The sequence below is a fragment of the Balearica regulorum genome, chromosome 1, assembly GCF_011004875.1.
Source record: "Balearica regulorum gibbericeps isolate bBalReg1 chromosome 1, bBalReg1.pri, whole genome shotgun sequence".
NCBI lineage: Eukaryota > Metazoa > Chordata > Aves > Gruiformes > Gruidae > Balearica > Balearica regulorum.
Genome location: NC_046184.1, coordinates 29945096 through 29957798, shown reverse-complemented (window position 1 = coordinate 29957798; position 12703 = coordinate 29945096). Strand labels below are relative to the sequence as shown.

The 12703-nt window shown below is 40.6% G+C and overlaps 1 protein-coding gene across 1 annotated transcript in view; it reads right to left on the bottom strand.

Moving 5' to 3' along the window:
• The window catches only part of SAMTOR (S-adenosylmethionine sensor upstream of mTORC1), a 34343-nt gene extending 25573 nt beyond the window's left edge, over positions 1-8770 (bottom strand). The window contains exon 1 of the mRNA XM_075744184.1: positions 8523-8770. Coding sequence (XP_075600299.1) covers positions 8523-8700 — 178 coding nt within the window. The 5' untranslated portion in view covers positions 8701-8770. The remainder of the gene's footprint in view (positions 1-8522) is intronic.
• Positions 8771-12703: the final 3933 nt, after the last annotated feature.

Here is a 12703-nt window from a genome sequence, read left to right as displayed (position 1 = left end):
TGGTAGGCTAATCTAAAGGAATAAAAAAAGTCTTGCATCTTCAATTACATCTTAAAGTTAATATTCATTTTTGTGCATGAAACTTTTCATCTCACATACTCATGACCTTACTATAATATAAAGTTTAAGGGTACTCAACACACTTAACTATGCACTTGGAGATCGCCTTTCACGCAATTTAAAACCTGTTTTGAGCACTGACTCTTCAGAGATCTTCATACACCTCAGATCTCCATCAAGGAACCAGTTATGCCTGAAAATGTGATTGGCAAGACTGGCTCATAACAGGAGTTTCACACACCTCTCAAATCACTACAGTGACACTATTTTAAAATTATTTAATGTTTATTCTCCTCTCTATCCAGAATTACCTAGAAATGAATAGATTATCTACTTTTCACCTTGAAGATTAGCTATTCCTCTAAAAACAAAAAGCCCAAAGCCCACCTCTAACAATTCTGTCAGTAAAGAAATGATTGACCAACTCATAGGTTCTTCCTAACACAGCCTTTTCTAATGCAGTAACAAAAATCCAATACAATTTACCTAGAACAGATGAATCCCTCTAAGTATTTTCCACCCACATTAATATTGCCCAAGAATAGCCAAATCACACCCCCAAACTAAACCACGGAGTAATCAAGAATTACCAAATCCTGTCACAGAGGCAGGCATGCAAAAGTTATTTTTAAGTGATCCTAATTACAAGACAGTTTTAATTGTGGGTAACAGCAATAGAGATCTAACGTTAGGTGTAAGTTTCAACAATTGAAAACATTTTTAATAAAGAAGAAAGAATCATATAAGCTCAGTAAAAACTCCCTTCATTCCACATTTATTTACAAGATCTCATTAAAGGTGCCCAGCACAGCATGAGAAGACCAGGTTTGCCATTCTTGGTGGGACAATCCCAACACCATAACTCCTCTCTCCAGGCAATCTTTTTTCAAAAACAAAATCCAGGTTTTTTCCATCCTAGATTTTGTTTTTTTTTTTTTTTATTATAAGACATTTCTTTATAGAGTGTTAAATGGAACTGTCATTTAAGGCATGTTTATGCAATAAGTCAAAAAATTAGTTAGTCAATTCTTCAACAAAACACAACCCTCTGCATATAAAAAACAGCTCAGTTTTGCTAAAGGCAGAATTTTTCATTTTAGAATGGGACAAAACCCCAAACAAATTATTTGAATCATTCTGTTTTAGCAAGCAATAAAATAGTTAAATCACAGACTTAAGGTACTATCTGCACCCACAAAGCCGGTTTTGTAATTACTATTTTCCTTAATTCCCTCAGCGTCCTTCAAAAAAACAGTGCAGTCATCTCTGACAATCTCAAAACAATCTCAAGTACAACATACTTATCCATCACCAAACAAGATCTTGCATTCCAAAATTTAACTGACACCATGCACTTGTGGTAGATGCAGTGAGGTTTTAGATCTTAAGCAAGAATTCCCCTCAAAAGAAACAATTGTTTAAGACTTAAGGAAAACTGGAATTAGAACAGCCATTATTTCATTTTGGAAAACTACAAGTAAGTTGGTAAGAAGAGAAAATAAGCTCAATACATTAACTAACTCTGAAATACGAAAGCAAAAGCAGTATGTTCATATTTGTACAATAGTATTAATAAAACTCTTTGAATTGCTCACTGTGCAAAGCAAACCTATCCCCACAATTAACAAGTGTCCATGACAGTGCTAGATAACTTCAGATGACAGGCTGCTGGCCATAGCAACGCCTAGCAAGATCTTTGAGCTTTCTTTTTTGTTGTTGATGGAAATGCACTGCAGAATGAAAAAAAAAATCCATCTCATTTTTAGCCTTTTCAGACCGCCTCTCACGTACTTGCTGGAAACAGTAAACTAGCATCTACAACATGCTAAACAGTAAATGAGAAAAGCAACCCTACACTGTCCACTAGGCTAAAGCTGAAATCAAATTCCTATGAATATCCAACAAAATTTCCTTATTAACAGTGACTTGTTAGTCGAAATTTAGCTGTACTACTAAATATCTGGATACTGTGGCAATGATTAATAAAATTAATTACATGAGGAATATCAGCTAATACTATGCTATTTATAACTTTCAGTATATACAAGATAAACTAGAAACTTACTGAACATCTGTCTTACTAAAACAGCATATCCAGTATTTTTGTGAAAGACATTAGGTATTTTTGGCCTTGCTGTTTTCCAATTTTACATGTCTAAATACAGAGCATGAACTTCAACTTGGGCAAAGTTCAAGCAATCAGAGCTAATACTTTTCTTCTCTTGTCTGACTAGTATTTGCTTTACTTTTCTTAGGATTTCTTAGGATTTTTTTTTTTTTTTTTTTTGGGGGGGGGAGGAATGCAAGACTCATTTTCCTCTATCTAGCTCTTCTACTCACATAGAAAGGATACATTTGACCAAATACAGATTTCTACATCTGACCGGTTGGGTAAACTTCCTATCTATCTGTTTACACTAAACAGACTGCCAGGGTACAATCCCTCTGCTACTTAAAGCATCTCTTGGGGGTCAGCTTATATCACCCTAAGGAATGATTTGTGTCTCCGATCTGCGATGGCTGTCACACAAACAGTGGGGAGCCTATTTGTGATAGTTAAAGCAATTACTGCCCCCAGGTGTTGGTTCTACTCTATTGGAAACTATCACCCCTCCCTTCCCCCAAACCTGACTTTGTGGGATGGACTACGTGCTGCACCTTAACACCACCAACGCAGAGATGAACACATTACAGAAACTACTGATTTTGGTAGATTTGTGCAAACACAGGAGCAAAAAATCGGAAGCAGCTGGGGCACAGTTACAGATTTCATTATGCTGACCCTGCAATAGGAACACCATCTTCCCTGTCAAGGCAATAAAGAAGCAGGGAAGAAGGTTACATATAGCCAGTTGTGCAGTGCATGCAAGTCTGTGCTGGAGCCAGTGGGTTTTCAAAATTTGTGGGCTAACTAAATGATACCAATGACTCAATCCCCCAAACCGTAAAATATTATGGGATTTCTAATGAAAGTTTCACTGCAAAACTGTGGTGTGCAAACAGTAAGGGCAATCATATCTTATTGCAAGTGCCATAAAATAGCATCAATTCTAATTTTAATGAAATGACATTTACTTTCTATTGCTTGAAAATGTAACACTTAGTATTATAAAATGTCTCCCTCTTCCAAGAAATTAATGCAAGTGTGGAAAGACAAATGGAGATCTTGAAAACTTATAAACCTATTTCTACAGTAAACCAGTTATATTTTAAAAAAACCCAACTGTTCACTTATCGTGTGGAGTTCAGTGACAAAGTTTTCCTGCCCTGTGAAAAATGCCACTATTTCAAAATGTTTCCTGTTTCACATCAGGAAGAACTTAAGCTCTCTCAAGGTTTTTCATGAAAAACATGAGAGAGGAAGAGACCATAAAACAACTGACTTCACGACACAACTGACACTTCTCCCATGAACATCTAAACCACTTACCTACTCAGGCTACTTATTATTCTCAGGCAGGGTCCTGTAAATTCTTCCTAATCTTCTGGATTTAAAAATCTCTTAATAAAGTTATTACCCACTTCTTTTTAGTTTCAACAAATCTTTCTTTTAAGGAATCAAACTACCACCTAGAAACGTTTCTATCAGCTTCTGTGATCCAGTAACTACTATCAGGACAAATACCAGTTCTGTGTGATTCTAAGCCTGACCAGCCTTAACAGGTGTATGGAAGGAGAAATGAAACATTTCAGTAAACACGAAGCAAAATATTTCATAAAATACCTTTACAAATACCTCAGCAAATTTTTCCACTTGTACTCAATACAGGATTTCCATGGAGAAGTAGAGAGTCCTGTAAATCATCTTTCCAGACTATATACAAAAACCATCTATAACAGAGTTATGCTGCACAGAAAATGTTTACTTAATGCAGCTCTGCGTGACTACAAAGGTAACAAGCAACTTGGAGAAAAAAAGGCTGCTTCTGTATCAGGGAAGGGATTTTTATCCCAGTCAAAATTAAACCTACTTGGCTGCTGTAAGCAACTGGAAACAGAAAAAACAAACAAACATCACATAGCAGATGTTCAATAGGTCATGTTTATTTCCCTACGAACCACTAAATCTGCTTTTACAAGCCTGTCTGTCAGGCTTGACAGACATCAGCACACATGCAATATATGCAACATACATCATATATGCAACCGATACAACATGCTCCAGCCCGTGGCTGCAGGTGCCTCAGACATGCATAGAGGAAAATCCTGTAAAATTGGGGGTCACCTACAGTACCAGGCAACAAGAGCAAGAGCAAGAGCCTAAAACAAATATTGGGTTTTTTTCCCCTCCATCCCCATGTTGTAACAGGCTAGTCGAAGAAATTCAAGTCTCATCAAAACCCCTGATTTCTGTACTTTCTAAATGCTTGTGTCAAGCATGCAACCCTGAAGTTTCTCCTAAGTGTGTAACTGAGCACTTGAGAGTTGTTTCAGCTCTTGGATTTTACCCTGGTGAGTAAAGTAATTAAGATTAAAGTAATCCATTTGGACAGGAAGCAGAAGTAAAAAGGCAGAAAAACATGAATCTTATGCTAATGAGATACACTCCTAAGTGAACACATTACACCTCAGTGTGCTTTGTCTCACTTAACGTTTTCTTCATGAAGACAAAGTTTATAGGCTAACACGAGAAATTATGTGTATTTTTACGAACTAGACAGGTTTTATCTGTCTCTATCACTGCCTTAAAAGTAGTTTCAAACAACTTATTAATGATTAGCTAATTTAGTTGATATATTTACTCAGTGTGGACAAGGACCAATCAACACCTTAATTAAAAAAAAAAAACAAACACTTTCTTTCCCCCCACACTAAAGACTCCAAACTTTCTTAAACTTCATTAAACCATTTTAAAATATATGACATATAATACTACCATAGGATCCACAGTGGAAGAAAGAGAATCCTACCATTGCAAAACACCAAATCGGCCATGGCACTTATGATTACATGCTTCCCTTCTTTATTTACTAATTAACAGAGTGTAAGGGAAAGGGAAGGAAATCAAAAAGGATTAAAAAGGAGAAAAATTATAAATATTCCCACTAGAAGTCATATTAGATTAGTAGTATCCCAAAAACAGGAAAAGGTAAGTACTTGTCACACAGTAAAAAAGTTAAAATTGTTGAAAAAAAAATGCACTTCAATGCAAACTTCAAAAAATTTAAGCTGAACCATTCTGAACACGGCAGATGCTTGTCATAAATACACTGGCATGCTGACATGACATGAGCCACAGTACAGAAGTACACATAAAATCCATCCACCATACTTACAAGTAGAAGTAGTTCAACAAATGCAGAAATTAAAAAAGAAGCCAAGATTCAGCTTTGATAAATCTCAAGAGTTATAGTTTTTCACCAAGAAAAAAAAAACACCCCACAAAACCAAACCTTTAGATGACATGATGCTGACTAAACTTTACTCTAGTAATTCCCTAGAAAATCCAAAAATTTAGTTGCAATGCATCCCTAGGTTAGAAATACTGTTTTTGCACTTTTACAAGTATGCAACTTCTTCAGAAACATGTTAGCTTGCAGTTTTGAAGCATATTGTCACTTTCCCACTGGCTCATCTTCAAAAAGGAGGGAAACCATTGTGGGAAATGAAACAAAATTATAACAATGGTGCCAGTTATAAGCAAGTCAGATAACACACTAGCTTGCCTTTTACAATTGCTCATTGAAACTCAAGGCTTGCTAACATCAGCAAGGCAAATCAATTCTCAAATCAGCTTATTAAAATCAAGCCCGTGTAACTTCTATCAACAAACATCTCGGTGTCTCAAGGAAGCATCTATTTCCCTTCTACACTTCTAACAGAAGACAGCAACATCAGGTCATATTACAATACCAAGGGCTTTCTTAGACTTCTGCACTCCGTGCAACGTAATCATAGAGCTTTCAGAAAGATACTCAACATGCTTTTTCCTCTACCAACAAAATTAATAGGCAATTCTATTTTAATATCTACATACAAAGCACCGAAGTCCATGCAACAGCAATTCCAGTACTGTTTGTTTATTTAGACAAAATGGAAACTAGCTTCATAGAACTCTAGTAAATGTGAGAAGAGGCAGAGTAAAAAAGAAGACCAAACAAAAAAAAGACAATACAATATTCTGGAATAATACAGACAGCTCTGTTTCATATGGAGGTGGATGCACTGCACTGTGGAGACAAGAGGCTTTCCATGTGTAATAAGCTGTAAGCATATAACCAAGAGTGCATTTTTTTTACTTTTGCTTTTTCATACCCAAGTTATAATTCAATTTGTACTGAGAAATTACACATGATTTGTTGCTTTTTTTACTTCTCTTTAGCAAACTGTCAACTTTGATTTTGTCAGGGTACAAACAAAAAAACCCAGGAAAAGATCCCTCAGAGGTCAAGCACGTACTAGTATTACGATTTCAGAATGACATTAAAGTCATTTAGGGAGGAGATTCTCAAGTCTGCTTTTAGAAGCACAGATAAATGTAGGGAGAAAAGACTCCAAAAATAAAATTCTGTAGTTGAAACAACCTAACATATATGAAGGACTACAACTACTACTAACTAGTAACTTGTAAAGACCACCTACTATTGGATGAGTAGGTAATAGGTAGAACTCTCCTTGTTGTACAAATGTGATGTGATGAACTGTTTGGGTTTTAACTCTCTCCATGAAAATACATACAATGTTGCTAATTTAGAGTGACTAGAAAAGTCACTGTAAAGTTTTCAGTAGCACATGATTTATAGGACATAGGAAGTAAGTTAAGAGTACTACTTGCTCTTTCATTTAACCAATTACATTGAACTAAACATAAAACACAACTTACCCTCACATACTAACTTGCTCTTTGCTGAGAAGTAGGCTTACATAGACTTCTGTGTAATTTAGGCTCTTATCTAAAAAAAATTCAGTTATTATAGCAATTACTCACTTTTTTTTTTTTTAAAGTTAACAGTGCCAATGCTTGTCTTAATCTGCAGGCACTCTGAAATAACAGAGAAATATGAACTTCTCAAAGCTGGGCTCTTTTGCCAGGATTTGACTATTAAAATGCACTATGTTCCTTTAAATGTCAAGAGAACAAGGGAGATCCTCCCTTCAGTTTTGGCTCACCGAGGCCAAAATAAACAGTGACTCCTGATCAGTGTCTACACAGGTAGGTATCTGTGCCCAAATCCCACGGACAGGCTCCCACAGAGACATGTGAAGAAAGCAGAATGACCTTGTTACTTTAACAGAAGTGTCATAGGCAGACATAGAAGAGAGGGAAGAACTAGTGCCTACAACAGAAAGAGTTCCCACTTCGTAAGCGTCCTTCTTGAGGGATGCACCAGGTTAGCAAAGAGCTGTGGACTCACTGAAAGAATGAATGGATGATTTTTTGTTAACTGTCTTACAAAGATTAGGCACATCATTACCATCAACCTGAGGAGACTACAGATTTCAGCAAACAAGTCTCAACTCTGACATTCATCTGAAAGCATTTCTGGGAAGTTTTAAGCATTCCAATACCACCCATAAGAACCTTGCGTAAGAGCATTAATACTGATGACAAAGTAGATTTTTCAAGGACTCAGAGTAATTTATTTCAGATCAGCTTTTCCCCAACTCTTTTGCTTAGTGCTCCAGCGTGAACTATTTCTCAACATCTGAAAGACAGAAGGCACAAACAATTCACAAAGACCCTTGCCTCTCCAGATTACCATTCAATCTCTCTTGGCATTCATGACCTACTGTTCTCCCCACTCCTGCAGATTCCCAGTTTGGAAAACACTGCCGTACGACTTAGAAGCTGCCTGGGGTGAAAGGCCTCGCTGCAGCTATGAGTTATTAAACGTCACACGGAGCGGTAACGTAGGGACGGACCCATGTCCATACAGAGGTGTAGCACACCTTTAGCCAAACGCACGTTTTCACCTCGCAGCATTATCCGTGCACACCAATCCTCTTCTCCTACATCCCACGGGAAAAGCTCCTAGAGATGCGTCGTCAGCCCTCCTGAACCACGAAGGGGTCTCCGCCGCCAAGAGCCCACGGAAAGCGGCAAAACCTCGGCAGACCCGACCGGGGCTCCTCGGTGGGGCTGCGGACAGCCGACGGTAGCGGCGCCCCGGTCGCCCGGGGAGGAGCAGGAAGCAAGCCCGGCGCTCCTCCCAGCCACCCCCCCCCACCGACACACCCCCTTCGGCAGCGGTCCGCGGCCCAGGCGGCCCGCAGCGCTCCAGCAGCGGCTGGGGGGACCCGGGTCGCCCCGCAGCGACTCTCCCGCGGGGGGGGAATGGGGGTGGACAAGGACACTCCGATCCGCGCGGAGCCCCCCGCGGGGGCGGCTCCCCTCCTCCCGCCGCGGCACGGCGGCTCCCCGCTGGACAGCCCCCCGCTCCCGGCCCGGCTGCCGCGGTGAAGGGAGCGGGACCACCAGGCCCGGGCGGCGCGGAGGGGGCGGCCCCCTCCCCCGCGGTTACCTTCCCGGTACTTCTTGCGCAGCCGCCGGTGGACGCTCTTCACCACCCCCGACAGCTTCTCCTGCTCCAGCTTCCGCTCCTGCTCCGGGGGCGGCGGCAGCGGCAGGAGGGGGGCAGGAGCGGCGGCAGCGGCGGAGGCCCCACCGGGCCGGGGCCGTGTCTGTGGAACAGCCTCCATGGTCTTACCGCTGCTCCGCCGCGCGCAGCCCGGCTGAGGGGGAGGCGTGAGCGCCGGGCGCTATGGCAAGGGGGCATGCGCGGCCGCCCGCCCCGCCCCGCCCGGCATGCCGGGAGATGGAGTCTTCTCCGGTCCCCGCCGCCCCATGGCCGCGCCTCCGCCGGGCGGCAACGGGCCTCGGCAATGGGCTTCCCGGGGAGGCCGTCCGGGGCGCCCGGTGCCTTGTGGCCTCTCTCGTCCTTGAAGACACGGGGTTGGCCGCGCCCCGGGCACCCTGGAGGTGTTGGCTTGGTTATTTGCAGAAAAACTTTCCACACCCCATATCTGGAGCAGGTCACCCCTGTGGTGCTTAATAAGGAGAAATCAGATGAAAAGAAGTTAAGGGTACAGGGGCAGCGCATCTTCCAGGGCACTGCTGCAGCAGGGGCTCCTCTGTGCTCCCAGTGTCTCCTCAGTTCACACACTACCCCAGAGACCCCTTTAAAGATCTGGGGGTGTGGGTCCCTCTCTGAAGCGGGGTGGTAAGATCTTGTGGAAACAAACTGAATTCAAAATAAGTTAAAGCGAACCTTGGTAAGTTGGTGTCTGCGGTGTGGATGCAGGCATTTGAATAGCACAGGCTGTCTTCATGGAGCTGCCAGGCCCGTTTCTTGGCGGAGTACAGTTTTTGACGTTATTTGGGTGGAAATGCACTGCTGGAGCAGGAGCAACAGTTGCAGCCAGCCAAACGGCCCTCTACGGGGGAAGACCTTCATCTACAGGTCTCTCTGCCCAGCTTCAACCTTTCAGCAAACGCAAAGAACTTCAATTCTCTCTTGCAGTCATTGCTGAAAATAGGATAGACAAAACCACTCCTCAGGAGATCACGGCAGGGAAATCTGCCATGAAGTTGCTTTCTTGTTTGACTTGGCCAGCAGCAGCTTATTGTCTTCTCTGAAGGTGTTCAAAAACATTAAGGAGGTAATTGCGGCTACAATTAAATCGGTGACAAATCTGACTTGGGTAGGGTCAAGATTTCATGCTAATGAGAAGTCAGTGACACATGCGACTTCATGCGGTAGGGTATATGACGGGTCCTTATCAGTGCCCTGTCAGCCCTGCCAAAAAGATTTTAGAGGTCATCGCAGAGCACAGTGGTATTCTGCATTTCAGATAAACTTTTTGAAAGTCCAGTTATCAAAACGAAACAGCTATGTCCAAACAAAAGCTTTTCATCGTTATTGACTGCAAAAACATCCTTTTTTCATGTCACTCTGAGCTATGCAGGCAAACACTGCTTCGCACCCATTGCTCTGAAAGTGGGTTGCACATTATGACTAAAGGTCCAGCTTTTTCAGTACTGTTATTTTTCGCTAAGTGCTTAAAAACCTTCAGTATAGTTTGGATCTTCCATCACTATATTTACACACCATTATGTATTTTATTGTCAGAGTATTTCAGGGGTTTTTTTCTCAAAGTACCGGAGAATGCTGGAAGGAGAATTTAAATTTTTGCTACCAACATCAGCACTAAGAAAGGAAAGAGAATTGTAGTGATTTAATTACTGTTTTAGTTACATTTTTCTTTTAATTTTGAAACTGAAAAAAAAGGAGCATATGTTAATTAATAAAAAATACCAGTATATATTAATTTTACCTTTACTTGGAAAACATCTGAAAGTCAGCTTCTCATATGAGTTATTGTATTTCATATTCACCAAACTGATCCAGGGAGTTAAATCTGAATTAGAAAGGAGACTTGGTTCTGGGGTTAATGACAGCTTTGTAAAATATTTCTGTTTCTAGTTTTATATGCAAGTCCACATAAGAAGAATTAAGTCAGTATAAAAAGAGGTTACATTGATAACTACTAGGAACATCTTGGTTAAGAGGCAGCCTACACGGTGGTTAATGTGCCTTCCACTTTCACATTGTGTAGGATTTGGGGAAACACAGGATGAAGAGGAAAAGCATGAGCCAGTCTTCTGCTTGTGGCATGATACTAGGAGAGCAGTGAGGGAGCCTTCTCAGAAGAGTATGGGTACCAGGGAGACAGAAAAGAGATGGAGGCATTTGGAGGATGCCTAACAGATACTGCTGTAGCATCAACATCCCCAGCTGCGAGCCTCCAGACTCAAGAAGTACACACTCAAAATATGAGTGTATCTGTGGTTTGGAAAGTTGGAAATCTAATTGTACAATTGGAAAATGGGGGGAAATTGCATTTATGTGAAATATGCTCTCTCAGAATAATAATAAAAAGTTAGTGTTCGAATGATGTTATCACTGTTGTTTTTCAGCTCTCAGGAATTCTTTCTAAAACTAACAAAGCAGTTTTAAATACAAAGTGGTTTTAATTTATCACAATTATTTCAAAACTTACAGTATTAATATTAGACATACTTTGTTAGCATGACTTTACATTGTAGAGTTTTTACATGACTCCATTTTTAATAAAAGTTAATGATGTTGCTTTATATTTTCAACATTTTGATTATTTTCTGATATTTTAGAAATATGTCAACAAGGGAAAAATCCAACTCAGTATTTTAATGCAGACTACTTTCATATCTAGGTGTACAAGCTATTATTAAAAAACAGGAAATACAGAAGTATAGAATTTTTAACAGAAGTGGTTCTACATGAAAATAGACCAAGATATAAAATACATTCTTCCTTCTTAAAGAAGTAACTTAGAAGTTTAGTTTCAATAAGCAAGTAAACAGCATTTATCAGGTGTCAAGTTTTTCCAGGAACAAAAATGAAATACTTGAGGAAGAGGCTTTATGCTTTCAGGACACACAGATACTTACCTCAGAATATGTGGTAAGAGTTGGCTCCCAGCAACAGACTCCGAATGCAAAGCGATCGAAGGAGGTGCTTCCCCAGAGCACTGTATGGAGGTACCCAGGGGGTGATGGAGCAGGCAATTAAAGCAGGACTGGTTCTGGCAGGCCTGGAACTGATGACCCAGTGCTCCTTCCAAGAAAAACATCTGTGCTCAATACATTTCTTGAACACAGTACAGGAAGATTCAAGGAACAAATGAAGATGAACATAAATCTTGTGATTGTCCCCGAGGCACAAGAGCAGAACAAGCAATAAGGATGCGTGTGCTTACTCCAAGGGGATAAGACAATAAAATACCTGTGTCCTGATGGGGACAATGGAGTTTGACCATCTGGGAAAGCCTCATTTTGAGCAGCTGGGTTTACTATCTTGAATGTAGGAAATGGCCAACCAATCCTCTGTGTACTAGTTACTTTCTTAAAAAAAAAAAAAAAAGAAAAAAAAAGCTGATTTAGGGCAGACTAGAACAGTTTCTTTTGACATTTCTGCAGTATTTCAGTGCCCATCAGTTTTCATTAATAGCTTTAGAAACAAAAGTCTCAATTCACAGACCAGGAGGAGGAATAACCCCAGCCCTTTCCAGTGCTCCAATGGCTGGAACGTTCACTTGAGGATGTGGGAAAACCAGTTCACATCCCTGCTCTGCCCGAAGGGATCTGAACCCACATCTTTACTACGAGATTATACAAAGTGGAAGTGTTCTTCCTTCCTGAGGGAAGGGTGACAGCAGCCTATATTTTCAGTCTTTCTCCCCAGGGAAACTGTGGAAGAAAAGTGACATAAAAACTTTCTGAGCTGCGCAAATCAGCAGTTCTCTGCTTCCGTCTCTTTTTCAGTGGTACTTTTGACAATCAAGTCTTCTCAGCCTCTTCATGCCTTCTATCAGGAACCAAAAAAAATGACACAGCATCAAAGAGAAGAAACCTTTCTAGACAACACTCTCTCTCCAGTGCGATGACATCATAAGAGTCTCTAATGCAATGTAATCTGCAAAAATATTACCATGTAATGATTTTAATGGAATACTGAAACATTGTGGTAATTTAAAAGGAGTAAAAGGTTCTCTGTTAGATGCAGAACAGTTTTTACTACGTGTATCCAAAGGGAAGAAAAACACGCAGTAATAGCACATTTGCCTTGAATTTAAGATTTTTCTTCTTCATTAATCGTGGAGT